We start from the raw sequence: 17,904 nt of genomic DNA, 5'->3' as shown, positions 1-17,904 counted from the left end.
CAGCACGGGGGGAAGTTCCGGCGGTTGAGCGCCCATGGCGGTGGAGCGGACATTGAGCCCGCGGATCTGTGAGGGGGACTGCGCCGTGCTGAAGCGGGGAGACGTCTTCAAGGCTGTGCCTGTGCTGCGACGGAGGTGAGGGATGGGTCCGGCTGTTGGGGGTTTTCAAGTCCTGGCACTTGGTCTTTCAGACGTGGTTAAAATGATGCTTTAAAGATCATAAACTTTTCTCCTTGTTTCAGAAAAATAATTTTTGAGAAGCAGTGGTTCTATCTGGATAAAGCCATCGGACACGCCTATGGAACTACATTTGAAGTAACGAGTGATGGAAACCTTCAGCCGAAGCGAAAGGTGGAGGAGACTCCCACAGGTATTGCAGGGGATTGATGGATGCTTGGGGAGAAAAGCACTGCTGAGTTATTCTTTGTTAAGAATGGCAGGAAACCTTTCTATTTTTCATTAAATTATGTTACTGATACTCATTCTGTCATAAAAGTGCATGTTTTTGCATTGATCTGCTGTTCCAGTTGTCTTTTAACACTTCTTAATATGGGAGAAAATCTGAACCTTAATTTGGCTGAATATATAGAGAACGATGTATTTTACATGTTAATTAATCAACTTACACGTTTCTTGGCAAGAGCACGAAGCATGTGGGTTTAACACTGAGATGGCTGCTTTCTGTGATGTTTAAATCATGTTTCTCCAACTGAAAAGTACTCAGAGCTAGATTTTACAAATCTATGTCCTTTTCTCTTAGAAACAAAAGAAGCAGGTACAGATAATCGTAACATAGTTGACGATGGGAAGTCTCAGAAACTGACTCATGATGACATAAAGGCTTTGAAGGACAAGGGTATTAAAGGACAGGTAAAAATAAGGTTTTGGTGTCATTTCTGTGCTAAATTGATGGTTGTCTTTCAGTTTATGGAGCAGGCTATTCTTTTTAATGGTGCATAGACTTCAGTGCTTTTTCTTTGTTCTTCTGCCTGAGTTGTGTTTTTCTTAAAGATCTGCTTTTACAGAAGTGCAAAAGCTGTTTTCTGGGAAAACTTCATGTAAGGTTGGCAACTTTATCAGTAGAAAGTCTAGTGTGAATTTTCACTGTATTGAGTCGCAATGGACATATAAAGGAATGCAATAGGCATAAAATAAATATAAACCACTAAGGAAATATAATTCATGTGATCACTTTTTCAGTTTGTTTCTTAGAAAATTCAAAATATTACTTTTATATTACAGACATTAAAATTGTACAATAATAAAAGTATCAAAGATGTAGTGAAGGATTATGGATAAACACATACTCATTAACTAATGACACTATGTAACGAGCATACTATTGGTGTGCCTTTAGGCTGGTGCCTACCCAACAGTGATGCACGTGTTTTATCTGCACCTCAAAAGCTAAGGAAATTCCCAAGAGATCAGTTCTTTTAGAAAAGGTGTTGGTTTATACCCCACACTTAATCCAGAACAAGTGGGACCTTCTTAAATGCAGCCATTGCAGCATGTTCTGTTCTGCAGACATTGTCAGCCAAAATCCTCTCTCATCTTTGGTTTATCCTTTCTCATAAAAGATAAGAAATTGCTCATGCTTACATCAAGTTCATCTCATCTTTGCACTTTGCTGTTTGTTGCTGCTGTTCAGAGCAGCTGTTTTGCTTTTGCCAGCTTAATAATGGATGAGTCTGAGGAGTTCAGAATGGTATTTCCTGTTTCCATGGTTGTGCTTCTCTTGGTGTTCTCTCTTTGATAAGAATGTACTAATGAGTCTGATAGCTTTGATGTTTTCTGTTAGTTCTCATTAGTTCTGTGGCAGAAGGTCACTCTGTCTTTTCTTTATGTCCTCTGCATGTCTGTGCTGTACATCTACCATACTCATAACAGTGGTTATTAAAATGGTCTACATTGTGAACTGTGATTTCTGAATATTCATTTTAGACTGTTATATTAGCAGCAATAGATACTATCCTTCCATGAATGTCTGGTGAAGTTTGAATATATGTATGTGAATGGCATGTCTTTGTCATCACCATAAGATTGCAGAATGATTTGTGTTGGAGGGGACCTTATAGCCTACCCAGCCCAACCCCCAGCCATGAGCAGGGCTGCCTCCCCCAGCTCAGGCTGTCCAGGGCCCATCCAACTTAGCCTTGAGGGCCTCCAAGGATGGGGCACCACAGCTTCTGTGGGCCGCTGTGCCAGGGCCTCACCATCCTGAATGGAGAATTTCTTCCTCTTATTTAGACTACATCTCCCCTTTTATTAATTTAAAGCCATTCTCCTTTGTCCTGTCACTATCAGGCTATGTAAAATGTCAGTGCCCACCCTGCAGGCTTAGTTTGAGAGATGGTTGCTTCTGTGAAATAAAGCTTTGATTTTCCCATCACCTTCCCAGATTCCTCCCATATTCTGAGGGACAGGTGTGTGGTATTAAGCTGTAGTATTCCTGGGGTACTGCAAGGTGCTGCAGCTTCCTTTTAGCTTGTTATGTTGACCCTACTCTGGTTTCCTCACTAAACTCTACTGGAAAAAAAAGTAGATATTATGTTTAACTTTTACCAAGAATAAGGCAAAATATGCACTGATTCACCCTCTTAATAACACATCTTTAGCTTTTAAAGGCTTGAAAAAGTTGCAAGTGAAAACTACTTGCACCACTGTATTTTGGACTAAATTCTCAAAGCACTGTGGGAGATACGCTGTCCGTGCTGGAAATACTCCTTTTGTCATTTCTACCACCAAACTCTCCAAACTCCTATTAGGACAGATTACACTGTTGCTCTTCATGCATAGGAGCATAGAATTCTGTCAGTGCAACTACTTTGATCACAGCATTCAAAACGGTGTTGTGCAGCATTAGCTTGTAGGCATGAAGACAAAGCTGAACATTGAAAGCTTGTTATTTTTTCTGTTGGAGGTCTTAATGATCGCTCCAGCTGGAACCTGAAAGCGTGAGAAGTGAGAGTTGGATTGGCAAAGGGAGGATATTACAACGAGACCTGGAAACAAAAACTGGAAATCTGGGAAAATCTGGAAGGTGGAGGAGGAAGAAGTACTAGGAGTACTTCAGTAAATGCTGAAGAATCTGATGTCCTGCAAGGAGGTGGTACAGGACTCTAGCGCAATTTGAAAGACACAAGTAATTAAGTGGGGCAAGGGAGATGCCTGATAAATAGGGTAGTCTCCTTTGTATTCAGCATGAGATAAAAATATGTAGGTACTGAGGCTTCACAGTTAGAGCTGAAGCAATCACTGGCTGATCAGTAGAATTTTACATTGTCATTAACGTCAGTAGAGCTTTTTCTTCCAGTAGAGGAATGTATGTGATATTTTTTGTGTTTGTTTGAAAATGCAAACAAAAACACCCACTAACTATGACATAAATGAGAAATACATACCAGCTGTAATAAGTACCAATTGTCTCCTCTAAGGAAATTGTTCAGCAGTTAATAGAGAACAGTACAACGTTCCGAGACAAAACGGAATTTGCTCAAGATAAATACATAAAGAAGAAGAGAAAAAAGTAAGTGAATTTTAAAATGTGGAAGATATTTACTAGTTCTTGATGTTGTTGTGGTTGAAGTGAGGCTACTGCTGTGTACTTCTTACAGGTACGAGGCACTTATTACGATTGTAAAACCATCCACTCGCATTCTTTCAACGATGTATTATGCAAGGGAACCTGGCAAAATTAGGTAAGTTTTTATTTTCATGCTCTTCTTGAATGATAACGAATACATGGATATTTTTGAACAAGTATTTTAGTATGATTCTAGAGTATATAATACCACTCTTTTCTTGTTAATGGAAGGACTGTAAAGTAATGAAAAATAACGTGGTATAGAAAATGAATCAATATGTTCCTGCAGTGGGGAAAAAAATATTCTTTTGCATGCAGCATCAGCTTTAACCATTTCCTGCCACTGCTGTTTTGCAAATGACCTTCTGGCGATGGCTCTCTGCATGTCTAAAGTATTTTGCTTCTTACCTGCTTTTTATTTTATCTAAGGCTTCTCAAACCTCTTTCCTTCTCCTTCCCCATCCTACTTCGTCTGGCCTCTATTGAGCTATATGTCTGATTCTAAGAAAACAGATCTGATATTTCTTGAAACCCTTTGTCTTCTAGCCATTTGCGTTATGACACTCTAGCTCAGATGCTTACTTTAGGAAATGTCCGTGCCGGCAACAAGATGGTTGTAATGGAAACATGTGCAGGCCTTGTGCTGGGGGCTGTGATGGAACGAATGGGAGGTGAGTCATGCAGTAACACAGAAGATGAGGGCTAATGTGAAACTTAATGTGAAAATGCTTGGTTTTGATATTTCTAAAAGGAACTACTTGAAAATACTTTTTTCACTTTGGTAGGCTATGGAACCATTATCCAGATGTATCCAGGAGGGGGACCCGTTAGAGCTGCCACCAGCTGTTTTGGATTTCCAAAACATTTTTTCAATAATCTTCATGAATTTCCACTCAGCAAAGTGGATAGTCTGCTCTGTGGGACACTGTCTGTGGAGACTCTGCCTTCAGAACCTGAAGACACCACATTAACAGAGGAAGAAATGAATGGACTGGCTGATGAGAAGCAGACTTCTGTACAGGGAACAGAAGAGGAATCTTCTGCTGAAACAGCTATGGAGATCAACCAAACAGAAGAGCAGGAAACAATGGACGTTAACGCTGAGGATGCAGAATGTAAAGAGAGCAAAGAAAGAGAAAACAAAGAAAACGTAAGGATATTGATTATGGGTATTTGAGTTTTATGATGTCAGTACAGCGTTGCTGATTTCAGGCTTGCTGAAGTATGGCTTATTCAGGTGTTGAAACTGAGTTTAAAACTTGCCTTACGTTGAGCCGTCTAAGGTGCATAAAGCGAAAATGCAGTTGATGCAGTAGTGATTATGAGTTAAAGCACAACATGTTTGATTGTTCGAAGGTTCGAGAAAAGCAAAGAAAACAATGGGAGAGAAGGAAAAAGCTAACAGAAACTGCTGCTTTGCTGAGAGAGAGGAATGCAGATGGGTGAGTCAGAAAGCTGCTCTGTTTAAAGTGCATCTATAGAAAATCACTGCTCTTTGAAATGAATAAAAGCTTTGTTTTAGAAATATGTTAATTCTTAATATTTCGTAGATAGCAGCCAAGGCAGATGTGTCTTGGGTCTCATTTGATTCTCACCTGGTTCTTATTTTTTTCATCACTTCAAGGGTTTGAGATTTCCTGATCTAAAAGTGATGGTGATGTAAAAAAAAAAATAGGTGTTTTACTCTACAGTAAGCAGAATCCAGGTGGAATTTAATACTAAAGAACTGCAGATAAAAATCACAAGATTCTCTTATGTAAAAATGAAGTTGAGGTCCTAAGTTCACTAAATTAGAACAGTACTTGTATATAAAAAAAAGAAACTAATTTATTTTAGAACAACAAAAGCCACTTAATTTCATTTTACCTGCATTAGCCATAATTTTTTTTTCCCAACAACTTATTTCCATGATGTTTTCAATATTGGAAGTTTAGAAGAAATATAATAAACATATTCCTAGCAGTTCAGCCCCACAGTAACATAAGAGCACTTTGAGGCTGTGCCTTTCTCATGAGATGAGAAAGCAAATGCTGAGGTGATTTGATTTAATGAAGTAACACTGATTTATTTAATAGCATTCATATTCATCTTTCCTTATAAGAATGCAGTCAGAAAAGAAGTCACATGCTGCAAAGCAAAACAATTCTGACATGGTGGCTCACTGGGAATAGACCTGCTTTTCTCAGGAAACCAACAGATGTGCATTTTTTAATCTTTGTTTTTAGTCCAAAGTATTTCGGCTAATGCTCGCTTGTACTTTAGTGCATTTCACCTAGCATGGTTCAGCGGTAGAATCAGGCTGTTCTGTGAGAGTTCAGATACAGGTCATTCTGTGTTCTCTGAAGTCGTAAAATAATGAAGCTTTGCAAAGAGCATTGCCTGTCTCCTTGCCATCAGCATCACCGGTGATGTCTGCAGATGACTGCTAAGCTGCCTGAATAGTGGCAGCATTTTGCTGTGTTTCAGCTGCTCTCTCCTGCACATCATAAAATGATAAACATCAGTGCATGATTTGGCAAAGAAAAGAAGTGTTGGACTTCACTTGATTCTTCCTGCAGAGTAAAATAGAATCCAGTTGTTGATTCTGAGTTCAAGGAAGCCCCATTAGTCTTATCAGTCTTTTATTAGTCTCATGTACAAGTGATTGAAAATGAATGTTTTGAATGTTCTTTTTTTTTTTGTTTTGTTGGTAAATCAAGAAGGGTGTAATAAATCACATATGTGAAGGGAGAACTTGCTCGAGGAAGTCTTGAGTATGGTGGGGGAAAGAAGCTTCTGGGTGCTTGAAAGCAGTGCCCCTCTCTGTAGTCATCTGCCATGTGTAGTCCTGCATTAGTTTAGTTCAACAACCATGCAGTATGTACTACTAAGGCAGAAGAAACTGGCATGGAATACAGCAAGCGCTTCAAACTAATAACTTAGTTGGCATGGGAGTAATAGCAGGTGAGGAAGTCCAGATTTTGTTCTGTTTTGCAGGAGAGAAATGGGAAAAGGATATGTAAAAGCTTCTAACATTGCAGATAGGGAGAAAGGCTAAGACGCTGTCAGCATAAGGAAAAACTAGTAATTAGGTGAAGATGAACACCAGCTTTAGGAGATTACTTCTTGAGACCTTGACTGTAACAACATTTACTACTTAATGTGGAAGATACAACTTTAGTAAGATTTATATTTCTTTTCTGCTGTTATATGGTAAAGGAATACTTGCACTAGACCTGTTTATTAGTTTCATTTGTGAGTTCGAGGCAGAAGATGTATGTCTGAGGGGAAAGAAGGAAGACATCTGTTAGGGATGCAGTTTTTGTTTCATAAGGGAGCGGGCACTGATGGATCACCACATTTGTTTTGTGGGAATTGGATTATAGATGCTCCCTGTGTTCAGAATTAGACCACACAGCCTCTCTGTACCTTCTGTGTCTTTTCTCCACCTCTCCCTTCTCCTCTCTTGTCCTCTATGCTAATTTTGAGACTGAACAGACCACCTGCTGACAGCAACGTCTGCTCCCATATGAAAGAACATAACTTGATTTCTCATGTTGCCCCTCATCTCTCTCCTACCTTCCTGCTGTCTGGCAGAGTTCCTTTCAGTGTCAGTACAGTACTCAGACCCTTCTGGAATCTGGTTTGGAGTGTTATTTCCTTGTGGTCCACTTGGCTCGTTACTCAGCACAGATGTTTTGCAATTTGGATTTGAGGGAAACCTGGAGACTGCAAAGGATCTGTCCAATAGAAAACCAAAATGCAAACAATTGCATAATGCCTCTTTCATCTCTAATTTGTGTTTAAAAAAAAAAAAAAATTAACATCTTTACCTACATTTTATTAGGCAGGTTTGACGGAGTATCCAGTGCTGTACATTCCTCTGGAGAAAAGTTACTGATTGACAGGTCCTCTCATATATTTGTACAGTGGAGAAGCAGTTTGTTTTCTGCACAAGTACAGCTTGTTAACTACTTGAATCTTAACTGTTCTTGACCATCTTAACCCTTTCAGGTTTAGCAGTGACTTTATTTATTAAGACTGTGGGTATCTATACAGAACGCGAAGCATCTGTAAACACAAGTTACACTGTGATAACTAAAATTAAAGATTAAAATACAAAGACATTAGGTTGTCAAGAATGTAAGTTCTTTTCTAAACAAATTTCTAGTTGTGCCCATTCACAAATTGTTTTCTCTTTAAATAACAACTTACATAAATATTTAAGGAAGATTACGGAGTTTATAGAATCATGCCTGAAGCTGCATTCTAAGGAACAACTAGCAGCAAAAAAAAGAAAGCTATATTTTAACAACTGTCATAGGCTATAAAAGCAGCATTAAAGTCCATGGGGTTGTAAGAATTATTGCAGAGTTCAGAATAACTGAAAGGAGTGCTTCTGCAGTGTGTTCAATAGGCTGTACTGTATACGAGCTTTTTATCCTCCTAATAATGCCAGTAGGAAATAATTTGTTTTTATATTTGGGGAATTGTTAGAGCCATGAAAATATGATGATGTGTAACATTAAAGGGTAATTGATACTCTGTGCTAACTAGAAAATGTCGCTTGATGAACAGGCTTTAAGAAGCCAAAGACTAATGTGCATGAAATTTCTTTTACAGCTTACTTGTAGCCAGCAAGTTTCACCCCACTCCTCTATTACTGTCTTTACTGGAGTTTGTTGCTCCTTCACGGCCTTTTGTTGTCTACTGCCAATATAAAGAGGTAAATGGAGCATGTTACTCTACCTGTTATTACTGTAAGCTTGAGGTTATATTGCCATATAACCCATTATTTCTTTTCTTAAGCCCTTATTAGAGTGCTACACAAAGCTAAGGGAAAGAGGTGGTGTTGTTAACCTAAAGCTGTCTGAAACATGGCTACGAAGCTACCAGGTAAGGATTACGCTATTTGGGGAAGCAAAATGTGTTTTGGATTAAATGAAATTATGCGCAAGCTCATGCATTTGTTTACATGACAGTGATGAGGAAATACTTTGAAGTATTTTAATGCAAGATGGCAATGTTTTTTGAATGGAAATACTTCATTTTCTACTTCCAAAGCAATTCACTGAAATACTTGCAGAAATAGAAAGGCAGCACACCAAAAAAAGTTCATAATTGTGCTGGTTCAGGGGTTATAATGACTAAGTGACAATCTAATATAATATTTTTGGTATATTTCTTGTATGCTATATTAATTTCTAATTGGTTGGATAGCTTAAAAGATTTTTGTAGTGCAAGAATGGTAACGACCTCCAAAGTTGGTGTCTTCACATAACACATTTCCTGGAACTAAAGGAGGAATTTCAGGTCCTGAATCTCCAACAGTGAAAAGTACTGATTTGACTTTGTTCAAACAAGGTGTGCATAGAAGTGGAGCCCCCTCCCCACTGTAAAGAGCAGAAGCACACCTCATTTGTAAGCAGCTCACTCCTTCTGCAAGGTTCTTGCATTGTATTGGATTGCTCCTCACCCATAGGTTTCTAGAGTCCATAAGGGATTATTTATTATACAGGGGCTGACTTAAGGCAAGGGTGGCCATAGTTACTGGCTGTCAGGAATGATGGTGAGACAAATGGATGTTCACACAAACAGGAGAAGACTTGCAGAAAAGAACAGCGGAGCTGAAAGCATTAGCTCACTGCTGTGTCTTACAGTGACAGTAGATACATAAAGATTGCTGCTGGTATGTTAGACCCAGTGTGGCTTCTTACAAAGTAGGTGAGTTCTAAACACATAAATAAGACTTCAGGTGTCTGAGCCTTGAATTTGTAATTCTGCTATAAAACCAGCAGGTGTTTCTGGAGGTGTTTCTGATACACAGACACTTTGCCCTTTCAAGGCAAATGCACTTGTCAAATGTTGTGGCTGTAACAAATACTGTAAACTGAAATACGCCATTAGATGTGCACATAGAGCTTGACTCCTCACAGTTGCTTGGTTCTTCAGTTTGTTTTCTTTGTTCTATTTAAAGGTCCTACCAGATCGAAGCCATCCAAAACTGACAATGAGCGGAGGCGGAGGGTACCTTCTATCTGGTATAACTGTTGTGCTGGATAAAGGCAAATCTGATTCCAGTAATTCAGAAGCACTGAAGATGGAAGAGCCATCAGCTAAAAGATGCAAAGTTCAAGACCTTTGTTGTTAACAGTGGGAGAATTGATTTGTTTTTCAGATCTCAGGAGATATGTGGTTAGTAAAATAACAGGTACAGTTTCTGTGCTCTTGACAGCACAGAAATAGTACCTGTCATACATACATCAGTCAACAAAAAGCAGAATCATGTGGTAGGGAGAACTGTCTCTCCTTCCAAGTTTATGTGGGCAGAATGAGAAGATAAAGTGTTGGAAGCCAACCCTGTGTCAGACATCACACTGAAAGCACACTAACTTCAAAGAAAAGACCTGATGGTCGAGTGGAGAAGTTAATGTGGACATGAGTGCTTTCACTGATGCTTTATCTTTTCTTGTTTGTTGCCAAAACTGGATAGGATTATATAGTTTTTAAAACATTGAGTCTAAATTAACATACTTAATTTTGCTTCTGATTTTTCTAGAACAAAATCAGGGTAAAACATTCTGTGTAGTGATCTGCTCCCTCTTCAGACACTGAGCCCTGCAGTGCTGAGTAATGTAAGGAAGCAGCATAAGCAGCAAAAACTATTAATACAAAGAAGTATTTTTCCTTCCAAAGGAGCAATAAAGAGAACATAAATTCCAGAACTTTATATAATGCCTCAGTGTTTCCTGAAATGAATACAAGGGAAAGCATATGTTAGTAAATTAAATACCAAACACTTCAACACTATCTTTGTTGTTAGTGTTACGTGTCATTTTCCTGGTAGTTGTTTTATGTCTAAGATGTGACCACTTTGAAAACTGCCATCTGTATATATATTTATTTTACAGTTCCATTCTTTCATAATGTGTTTTTTTTTTTAAACCTTTGCATTTTACGTTTTAATTAAACTGTGGGATATTTTTCCTAATGAGTTTTATTTTCTTGTTATTTCTCAAAAGAGGAAAAATTACAGTCTCGTTAAGGACTAAGTAGAAATTTTAGGGAAGAAATACTCTTGGTGCTCAACCCCTGTTTGGGAGCCATAGGCACATGTGGGAACCCAGAGCCAGCAGCATTGGGCTTCTTTTCTTGAACTTTACTACTGGAATTTGGAGCTTTGGGATCAAGTGTTTGGACTTCATAAAGCTGTACAGTTCTCTATATTAATAACACTCTTTTAGGAGACTATTAGCTCAAAATAAAAATGGGTTGTATGTTGTGTAAAACAGCTCCAGTTTTCCTGAGTGAATAATTACAGTGAATAATTTCCTATCTTCAACTTTCTATCTTTTTTCTGGAAGCTTCCAATCTTTTTTCCCCTCTCTTTTCATAAAAAAAGATTTTCTCATTACTTACATAGAAAAAACTCAGATTTCACCCTCTCTTCTATACCCTCACTGCTGTGCATACAGCCATCTGTTGTACTTTGCCCTTATTAGCTTTCAATACAGTTTAAGTATTGTAAATCGCACAACTGGAACAGAAATGTACTGTGTGGCTTTTAGTAAATGTGATTTTTCTTTTTTGAAAAGCTGCCTTTCTCAACTTTCCCCCCCCCAACAATTTTTAGGGGAAGAGGTTGGAAAAGTTTTCCTTTATAGGAATGCTGAAGGTGAAGTGGGACTTTCAAACCAACACCTGCTGTGTGATGAAATTGTGAGCCAGCCTATTTAAGGACAGGAGCCTGAAAGCTTGTGAAAGGCAGGAAAATGAGGACATGGCTGTAAGCCAGGAGGTACAGACCAAAAAAAGCCCAAAATACTGCTGGAGTTCTTACCTGTAAAGCAGCCATGAGTATTCCTCTGCCATCTGCACTGAGCTGGTTGGTATTGGGTGTCACAGAGCCACAACAGTAGCACAGTAAGAGTTAGGGCTAAGGAGAAGCATATGGTTTAAATCCTACTTACCATAGTAAGAAAGCAGGTATCAAGCACTTCATGTGAAATACTTCAAATTATTAATTTTAATGCTGATGAAACATTTCTTATATTATTATTGGAACAGCCCATCTTGATGTAACCTTCCCAGTTCAGTTGAAATGCTTACAATGCCATCCTAAAAGCTATAATGGAGAGGTTGAAATGTGAGGTAATGATTGAAACTCTAGGAAGCCTTGTAAAAAGTAACAAAGTAAACAAAATCTGGAACAAATGAGAATGAGTGTATCCTGTAAAAATCTTTAGCATAAATTGGAAAACAAAAGTAAAAAGGAACTTTACAAATGCAAAAAGAGATAGAGAAAAAGGGAAGATGACGGTTGAATACCTGTACACACAGCTGAGATTCAAGAGCGTCCATTCCTGGAGGCACAGAACATAAGCCAGTCTAATTTAATTTTCATCAGTGGCTTATAGAGAATGCAAAAAGGTCAGGGATATTAAACCAAAGATGGCTTGCTTTAAGCAAGCTGCCCACCAAGTTCTGCACAACTTTCAATGAGGTGGAGAACTTGGCTCCCACAGACTGGGGCAGCTGGTCTTGGTGTCTGGAAGTTAAGGCATTTCGTGTATCTGCCTGCATTTCTATCTCCTGAAGTACTCATCTCGACTGGCCTCTGCATAATGAAGGTGACAAAGGAGAGCTGGGTGCTGTTTACACCTTAGAGGACCTTCAGCTTTCCTCTAACAGTCTGGCAATGCCCAGTCTCAAAAACCAACTGAAATTCTCAAGCCTCAGCTTCTTCAACAAGAACATGACAGGATCAGGACCTGGTTTGGTAAAGGTATCACTGTCACAAGGCCAGGTAACTGCTTCTACTCTTATCTTCAATCACAGAACTGCTTTCTCCATGTAAATTTGCTGAAAATACAAGCAGATTGAAAGAAGTCACCAAGCTTTCTATTGCTGTGTTTTACTAGAAGTACACCTCAAATTTGCTATTTCCCACAGGTACATGCACCAGGAGCTGGAAACGCTCTAAAGCCAAAGCCACTTGGTTCTGCTTCGTTTGAGGCTGTCAGAGCTCTTGGAGCCCACTAAATGACACCTGGTTTTAAAGCAACCTCTTTCACATCTTAAGTTTACAGGCAAAACATTGCTGATTCATGAATGTATGTTTGTATAAGCTGAGCTTTTTTTAAAAAATAATCATTTACAAGAATTACACACACAATTTTAGAAAGCTTTCTGTGTTACAACTAAAGTTATTTGTGCCCAAGTATGCACAGACACGTTGCCTTTTGCATGCACAGCTGTTTTCTTTTGCATCAGCTCAGAAAGAAAATGACTATTCTGCAGTATTTATCTCCTGTACTGTAAGTTTTTTCAGGGAGTGTTGGACATTAAACACAACAAAGTGTTTCTGCAGCTGGGACAGATCTAACTTTCCTTACTGTTGCTGGAAGCACCTGGTGAAATCACTGTCCTGCTGAAGTCAAATCTCTACCACCTTCTCTGAGGTTGCGGTCTTCCTATACCTTAACCAAAGGACATGAAACGTTTAAGAGCACTTACCAAAACCCCCAGGCCATGCTCAGACAGTTCACAGATCAGCATCTCACCAAATACCTTCACTGCATGCTGCCTTACCATTAAGTGGAGAGCATATTTGTGTTTTAATGAGCAGGTGGATTAAATGGGTTAAGGTGGGATGAGAGATGCTGCACATTTACTGATAATGTTGCTCAGCTGAGTTCTTTGTATAGCACCTCTTGCATGTGGTGTTACACAAGCAACTGATACAAAAGCACTGTCACAGCAGAAAGTCTGCAAAAAAGAAAAATTTGGATGAGTTAAATTGAACCTCAGATACTGAGTCATTTGAACTAATTATGGTTTTGTTTCTTTTACTGCTTCACAACATCACACGATTACCAAATTACTCCTCTCACACACTCTTTGTTATTCTGTACGGTTTTTTACACAGAACATACCCAGCTCTCAGCTTACTGCTGCTGAGATACTCACATAGTGTCATAACCATCACTCAAACACAGGGCATGGGCTCTGTAATGCTGTTACTCTGCCTGCTTCTACCACATACTATGTGGTGATGCAACCTTTTTGTTTCCTTAACGACTGATTTACAAAACTAAGTTATTCACGGGATGTTTCTGAGTGACTACAGCAAACATACCAGGATTCTTCCCTACGTTTCATGCTCCTGCTATCTGGCAAGTAACAGGACGAGGCAGACTCCCTGTAACTTAGAAATAATAGTGAACCACGAGTCAACACGTTCTGCACACAACCTGTTCACCTCGTAGAGCTTAGACAGAAATAACCCGGTGATTCAAATAAGCAAGGAGGAAGTTTGCTCCAAAATCAATGCTTTTTATTATTTCAAACTCAGACATATATTTCCCAAGAACACTAACACAATTATTTCCACAAGCATATTAAAAATATCTGCCTTGCATGAAAGGTTATAATATTAAAATTCACGCTATTCAAATTTCAATAGCAAAATAGCAAATTAAAGACATGTCCAGCTTTATAAATCACTACACTATAGTGGACAGTAAATAGTGTTTCTTGGTTTTTAGGGCAAACAACAATCCAGTGGCAGTGAATTTACCACAAAATACAGGTATTGTGAGTACAGCTACACCTAGCTTTGAAACACCAAAGCAGATCATCTTCAGCCTCTCCTGTTGCCATTAAATGTCTCAGCTATTTTCTGCAGCTCCAAATCCATAGCAGCCAGGTTTTCCAGCTCTTTTGCCTGTGAAAACATAGAGGTCATTTAACACATCGATTAATATTAGCAAATGTTTTATTGCATGAAAACTAGAGACAAAGATAGTTTCTGAGGATTGTTTCCTGCTATGTACAGGTCCCTAGACAGGCTGTGGGGCAGGGAAGTGAATGGTGGCATGGCACATGCTTCATGCAAATTCATACTTCTAACTGATTAGTGCTGGGGAGAGTATAATGCTACTCATTTTGAGTGCTGGACTGAGCTACAATTTGATCTTATCAGATATAAAAAGCATTATCTCATAGCGATTTCCTGCTACCTCATGGCTGCCACTCCTAGAAGCATGAAGTCACATCTCCCTGTGCGAAAGTCCCTCAGTCTTTAGGAGACCACAGCCTTATGCTCACAGTGGTTCTGGCTTGTGGCGCACTGCAAGCGTGGTGTGCAGTAGATGGAAATCTTCCAAATTGCCAGATTGTAAGGGAAAAACAGTCATGCTGTCAGTTCTCACTTACTGTGATAACTTGCAAACTTGTTAAACTACATCAATTCCTGTCAAATCTCCACTGCTCTCACTGGAGGAATTGCTATACATGGGAACTACATGCACTGATCAAGCACACGAGTGTGGGCCCAGATCTGCTCTGCAATTACAGACAGAATATCAAGCCAGCACACAGCTGACCTTCAATACATTTAACGTTTACTTTCCAGCTGTATGAATTAAACATCCCAACACACCAACTGGTGCCTGCTTAATTACTCCCTGCTCCGGTTGCAATGGGCACCTTTCTTTTATTCTGTAAAGACACTAGATGAAAGGAAGAATTTAGTCTCTCTCCCTGTCTTGAAGCAGATAGAAGCTAATGAGGATGCACATTGTCTTTATTTTATAAACTGTGCTCTGAGGTAGCTCCACTAAATTCATTCTAAGACAGCAACATTTTTAAGTTGGTGAAGATCTGGCTTTTAACATGACTAAATCTTCTTTGTGTTTTTTTCCTGCTCGCAGTTAACCAGCCATCTTGGGAATGGATTTAGAAGCATGCATGTAAAATCAGCTTCCACTACCTTTTCCAAGAAACATTTGTACACATACCTCCTCCTCTGTCAGAGGCCTCTGGTTCAGAGTTCCTTTGTCATTCCTGATTACGTGACGTTTCTTCATGTCTTCTCCGGAATTGTACAGCTCCAGGAATTCAGCCGATTTCTTCCTGTAATTCAGAAGCTGTGCAAGTTGATCCATCTTGTCATATTGCCTTTTCATATCGTATCTGTTCCTTTTGCTAAGATTTCTCTTCTCAGAGCGCCCATGGTTCAGAGCACTCAGGAGCTGCTTTTTATCCCACCAGTCATAGTCACTGTATTCAGGGAAAAGATTCTTCTCGCTTAGGGTGGGCCTGCTTTCCTCCTTACTCTCTGGAAGCCTCTCTCCTGCACTGTTCCTTTTCTCTAAGTGCTGGCTCTTCCACCACAGAAGTGGGTACAGAGAGCTGTAGGATGCTGCGGTTCTCTTCTCATTCTCTGCAGGGAGACGGCTTCCGTACTCCTCCTTCTCTGCATACCCTCCTTGTTCCATATTCTCCTCTTCATTTTCTATCTGATCACTGCTGTAGTGCTTCTTTTCTACTTCCTCTTCCTCCTCATCACTGTTACCAGGGTAGAGCTGTTGCTCAACACTGTCCTCGTTGCTGTAGTGTGTTCTGGCCTGCCCTTTGTGCTCTCGTGTGTACACTTTTTGTGTCCCTTCACCTTCATTGTCCCACAAGCGGTTCCTTCCTCCAGCATGATGCTGCTTCTCCTTGCTGCTGTCGCTGTGATACCTGTCTAGCTTTTCCTCACTTTCACCTCCACGATACTCCCTTCCCTCAGAATGGTGTCTCCTCTCTTCATGCCATTTCTCATTACTTTCTTCACTGTGGTGATGCCTCTTATTTTCCTCTTGGCTCTTCTCCTCACTCTGCTGCCACCTGTCTCTGTACTCCACACTTCCCTGGCCCACATACCTCTTCTCCTCCATACCTTCAGATCCATGCCTTCCACGATAACTACTCTTCTCTTCACGCTGCTGCTCAGATTCTTCGTGGTGGTGTTTCTGATGGCTGTTCCTTTTGTCCCAGAGATGAGACTCCTCTGTATTTGATTCTTCAGATAGTTCCTCTTTATCCTCACCATGGCCTCTCTTCTCTTCAGAGGAATCACCCATTCTGTGTTTCCCATGATAACGTTTTGGTTTGTAGGACTTTTTTTCTTCCTTCACTTCTTCACTCTCATCAGATTCTTCATGTTCCTCATGCTGGGAGAAATCACGTCCCTTAGACTCACTCAGGTGGTATTTTTCACTTCTTTCTTCCTCTGCCTCTCCTTCTTCACCTTCATGAATTCTTTTGTAAGGGCTTTGCATTCCCTCCTCTGAATGCCAGTGACCCATGGGGCGTTGATCATTCTCTTCAGAGACCTCCTCTGTGCTCATGCCTGCAGAGTGAGACTTCTTGTTGAGAACAGCATGGTCTTCTCCATCACTTTGCTTGTTCTCTTTGTCTTCTTCACTGTGGTAGCTGTTCTCTCTTCTGATTTCCTGATATTGTTTCTTTTCTTCTGTATGAAGTTTCTCTTCGTGAACAGGTATGTGGTGTCCTTCCTCATCTTCCTTGCTGTTACCTTCCCCAGGATGAGACTTCTCTTCATCACTTCCTTTCACGTGCTTTTTAGAGTCATCTTCTGCTTGACTCTGTTCACTCTCCACACTTTCAGAGTGTGGGTTTTCAAACTCTGATGGCTCTTTCAAACGCCCGACTTCAAGCTGTTTGTCTTCGCTTCTCTCTCTGTCACTTTTACCACCTATAACAAAAAAAAAAGCAGCCAAATGAAGAAAGACAACTCTCCAGTGAAATGCTGTTTCACTTTACACACATAACGGGCTCCTCAAAGCAGCAAGATTTGGAAAGGACTGATTTAAGTTCTGCTTTTAAAAATAGTTATTTTAATCTATTTTGTATATTTGCCTGGAAAAACATTCATTATTTATCATTCAGTTAAGCATTTTCAAAGTCCCGTGGAAATTTCCAGAATCATTTTGCTTCTTTGTCTCTTTTGTTTATTGGTGACTGCATTTTTAGAATTAACCTAACTCCCGCTCCCATTAAGAACCAATGAGATCTGCAGTTCTTTGAATGTCAGGTCATCGCTATCACATTTGTTTACTGAGAAAAAAGACACATTTGTTTCAAGCCACAAAAAAAAGAAAAACAACCAACCATATGAGGAACAGTAAAAATAGGCTCTTAGCAAATGTAAAACTAAGCTGACTGCACACAAATGAACTTGTTATCTTGCAATTGTTATGTTTAATCAAATCACGCACCTCCTGTTACTTCGAAAATCCTAAACACAAGTCTGACTGAGTACAAAAGTAACAGTATATTTCTGTGAAGCCATTTCCACCTCACTTGTGCCTCAGAAACATCAGAAATAGATAGCAAATTATAAAAGGTTCACACAACAGCTTCACAGCTTTAAAAATAGCTGCTTCTTTACTAAAAGCTTCTCATTATCTGATGTTCATGGAGAACATTTGCAGAATGATAAAAAGCATGATCCTTATTCTCTCCTTCCAATGAGCAAATTTCTGTTTAGC

At 39.6% G+C, this 17,904-nt stretch overlaps 2 protein-coding genes and 1 long non-coding RNA gene across 10 annotated transcripts in view; 1 reads left to right on the top strand and 2 right to left on the bottom strand.

The window, feature by feature from the left end:
* The first annotated feature begins 22 nt into the window (after window positions 1–22).
* TRMT6 (tRNA methyltransferase 6 non-catalytic subunit) lies at window positions 23–10,556 on the top strand. Of its 4 annotated transcripts, XM_015857064.3 has the most exons (11): window positions 23–135; window positions 243–370; window positions 761–870; window positions 3,438–3,529; window positions 3,618–3,701; window positions 4,133–4,257; window positions 4,372–4,736; window positions 4,943–5,028; window positions 8,189–8,291; window positions 8,375–8,461; window positions 9,543–10,556. In XM_015857064.3, exons 1-11 carry the CDS (start codon window positions 35–37, stop codon window positions 9,714–9,716), a joined length of 1,455 nt encoding a protein of 484 aa, XP_015712550.2. In that variant the 5' UTR covers window positions 23–34; the 3' UTR covers window positions 9,717–10,556. The 4 variants fall into 4 exon arrangements, 2 of the variants coding, with proteins under 2 accessions (XP_015712550.2, XP_015712551.1); XR_014944532.1 differs by lacking the exon at window positions 4,943–5,028; XM_015857065.2 differs by lacking the exon at window positions 761–870.
* On the bottom strand, window positions 7,145–7,542 carry LOC146761301 (uncharacterized). The gene is made up of 2 exons (XR_014944535.1): window positions 7,403–7,542; window positions 7,145–7,305 (listed from the first exon to the last, which is right to left on the bottom strand). It is a non-coding gene; the product is annotated as an uncharacterized LOC146761301 (long non-coding RNA).
* Window positions 10,557–13,879: 3,323 nt separating the features above from the next.
* CHGB (chromogranin B) overlaps window positions 13,880–17,904 on the bottom strand; it is a 60,463-nt gene continuing 56,438 nt past the window's right edge. For all 5 annotated transcript variants that reach the window (XM_085542898.1, XM_085542897.1, XM_085542899.1 and 2 more), the window contains 2 exons: window positions 15,367–17,108; window positions 13,880–14,291 (listed from right to left, as the gene is read on the bottom strand). In XM_085542898.1, the coding sequence (XP_085399024.1) occupies window positions 14,208–14,291; window positions 15,367–17,108 (1,826 nt within the window). In that variant the 3' untranslated portion in view covers window positions 13,880–14,207. The remainder of the gene's footprint in view (window positions 14,292–15,366; window positions 17,109–17,904) is intronic.

The sequence above is a fragment of the Coturnix japonica genome, chromosome 3, assembly GCF_054131305.1.
Source record: "Coturnix japonica strain WE chromosome 3, WE-NBRP24, whole genome shotgun sequence".
Classification (NCBI taxonomy): Eukaryota; Metazoa; Chordata; class Aves; order Galliformes; family Phasianidae; genus Coturnix; species Coturnix japonica.
Note: the sequence above shows the minus strand (reverse complement) of the source record. Positions and strands in the feature narration are given on the sequence as shown.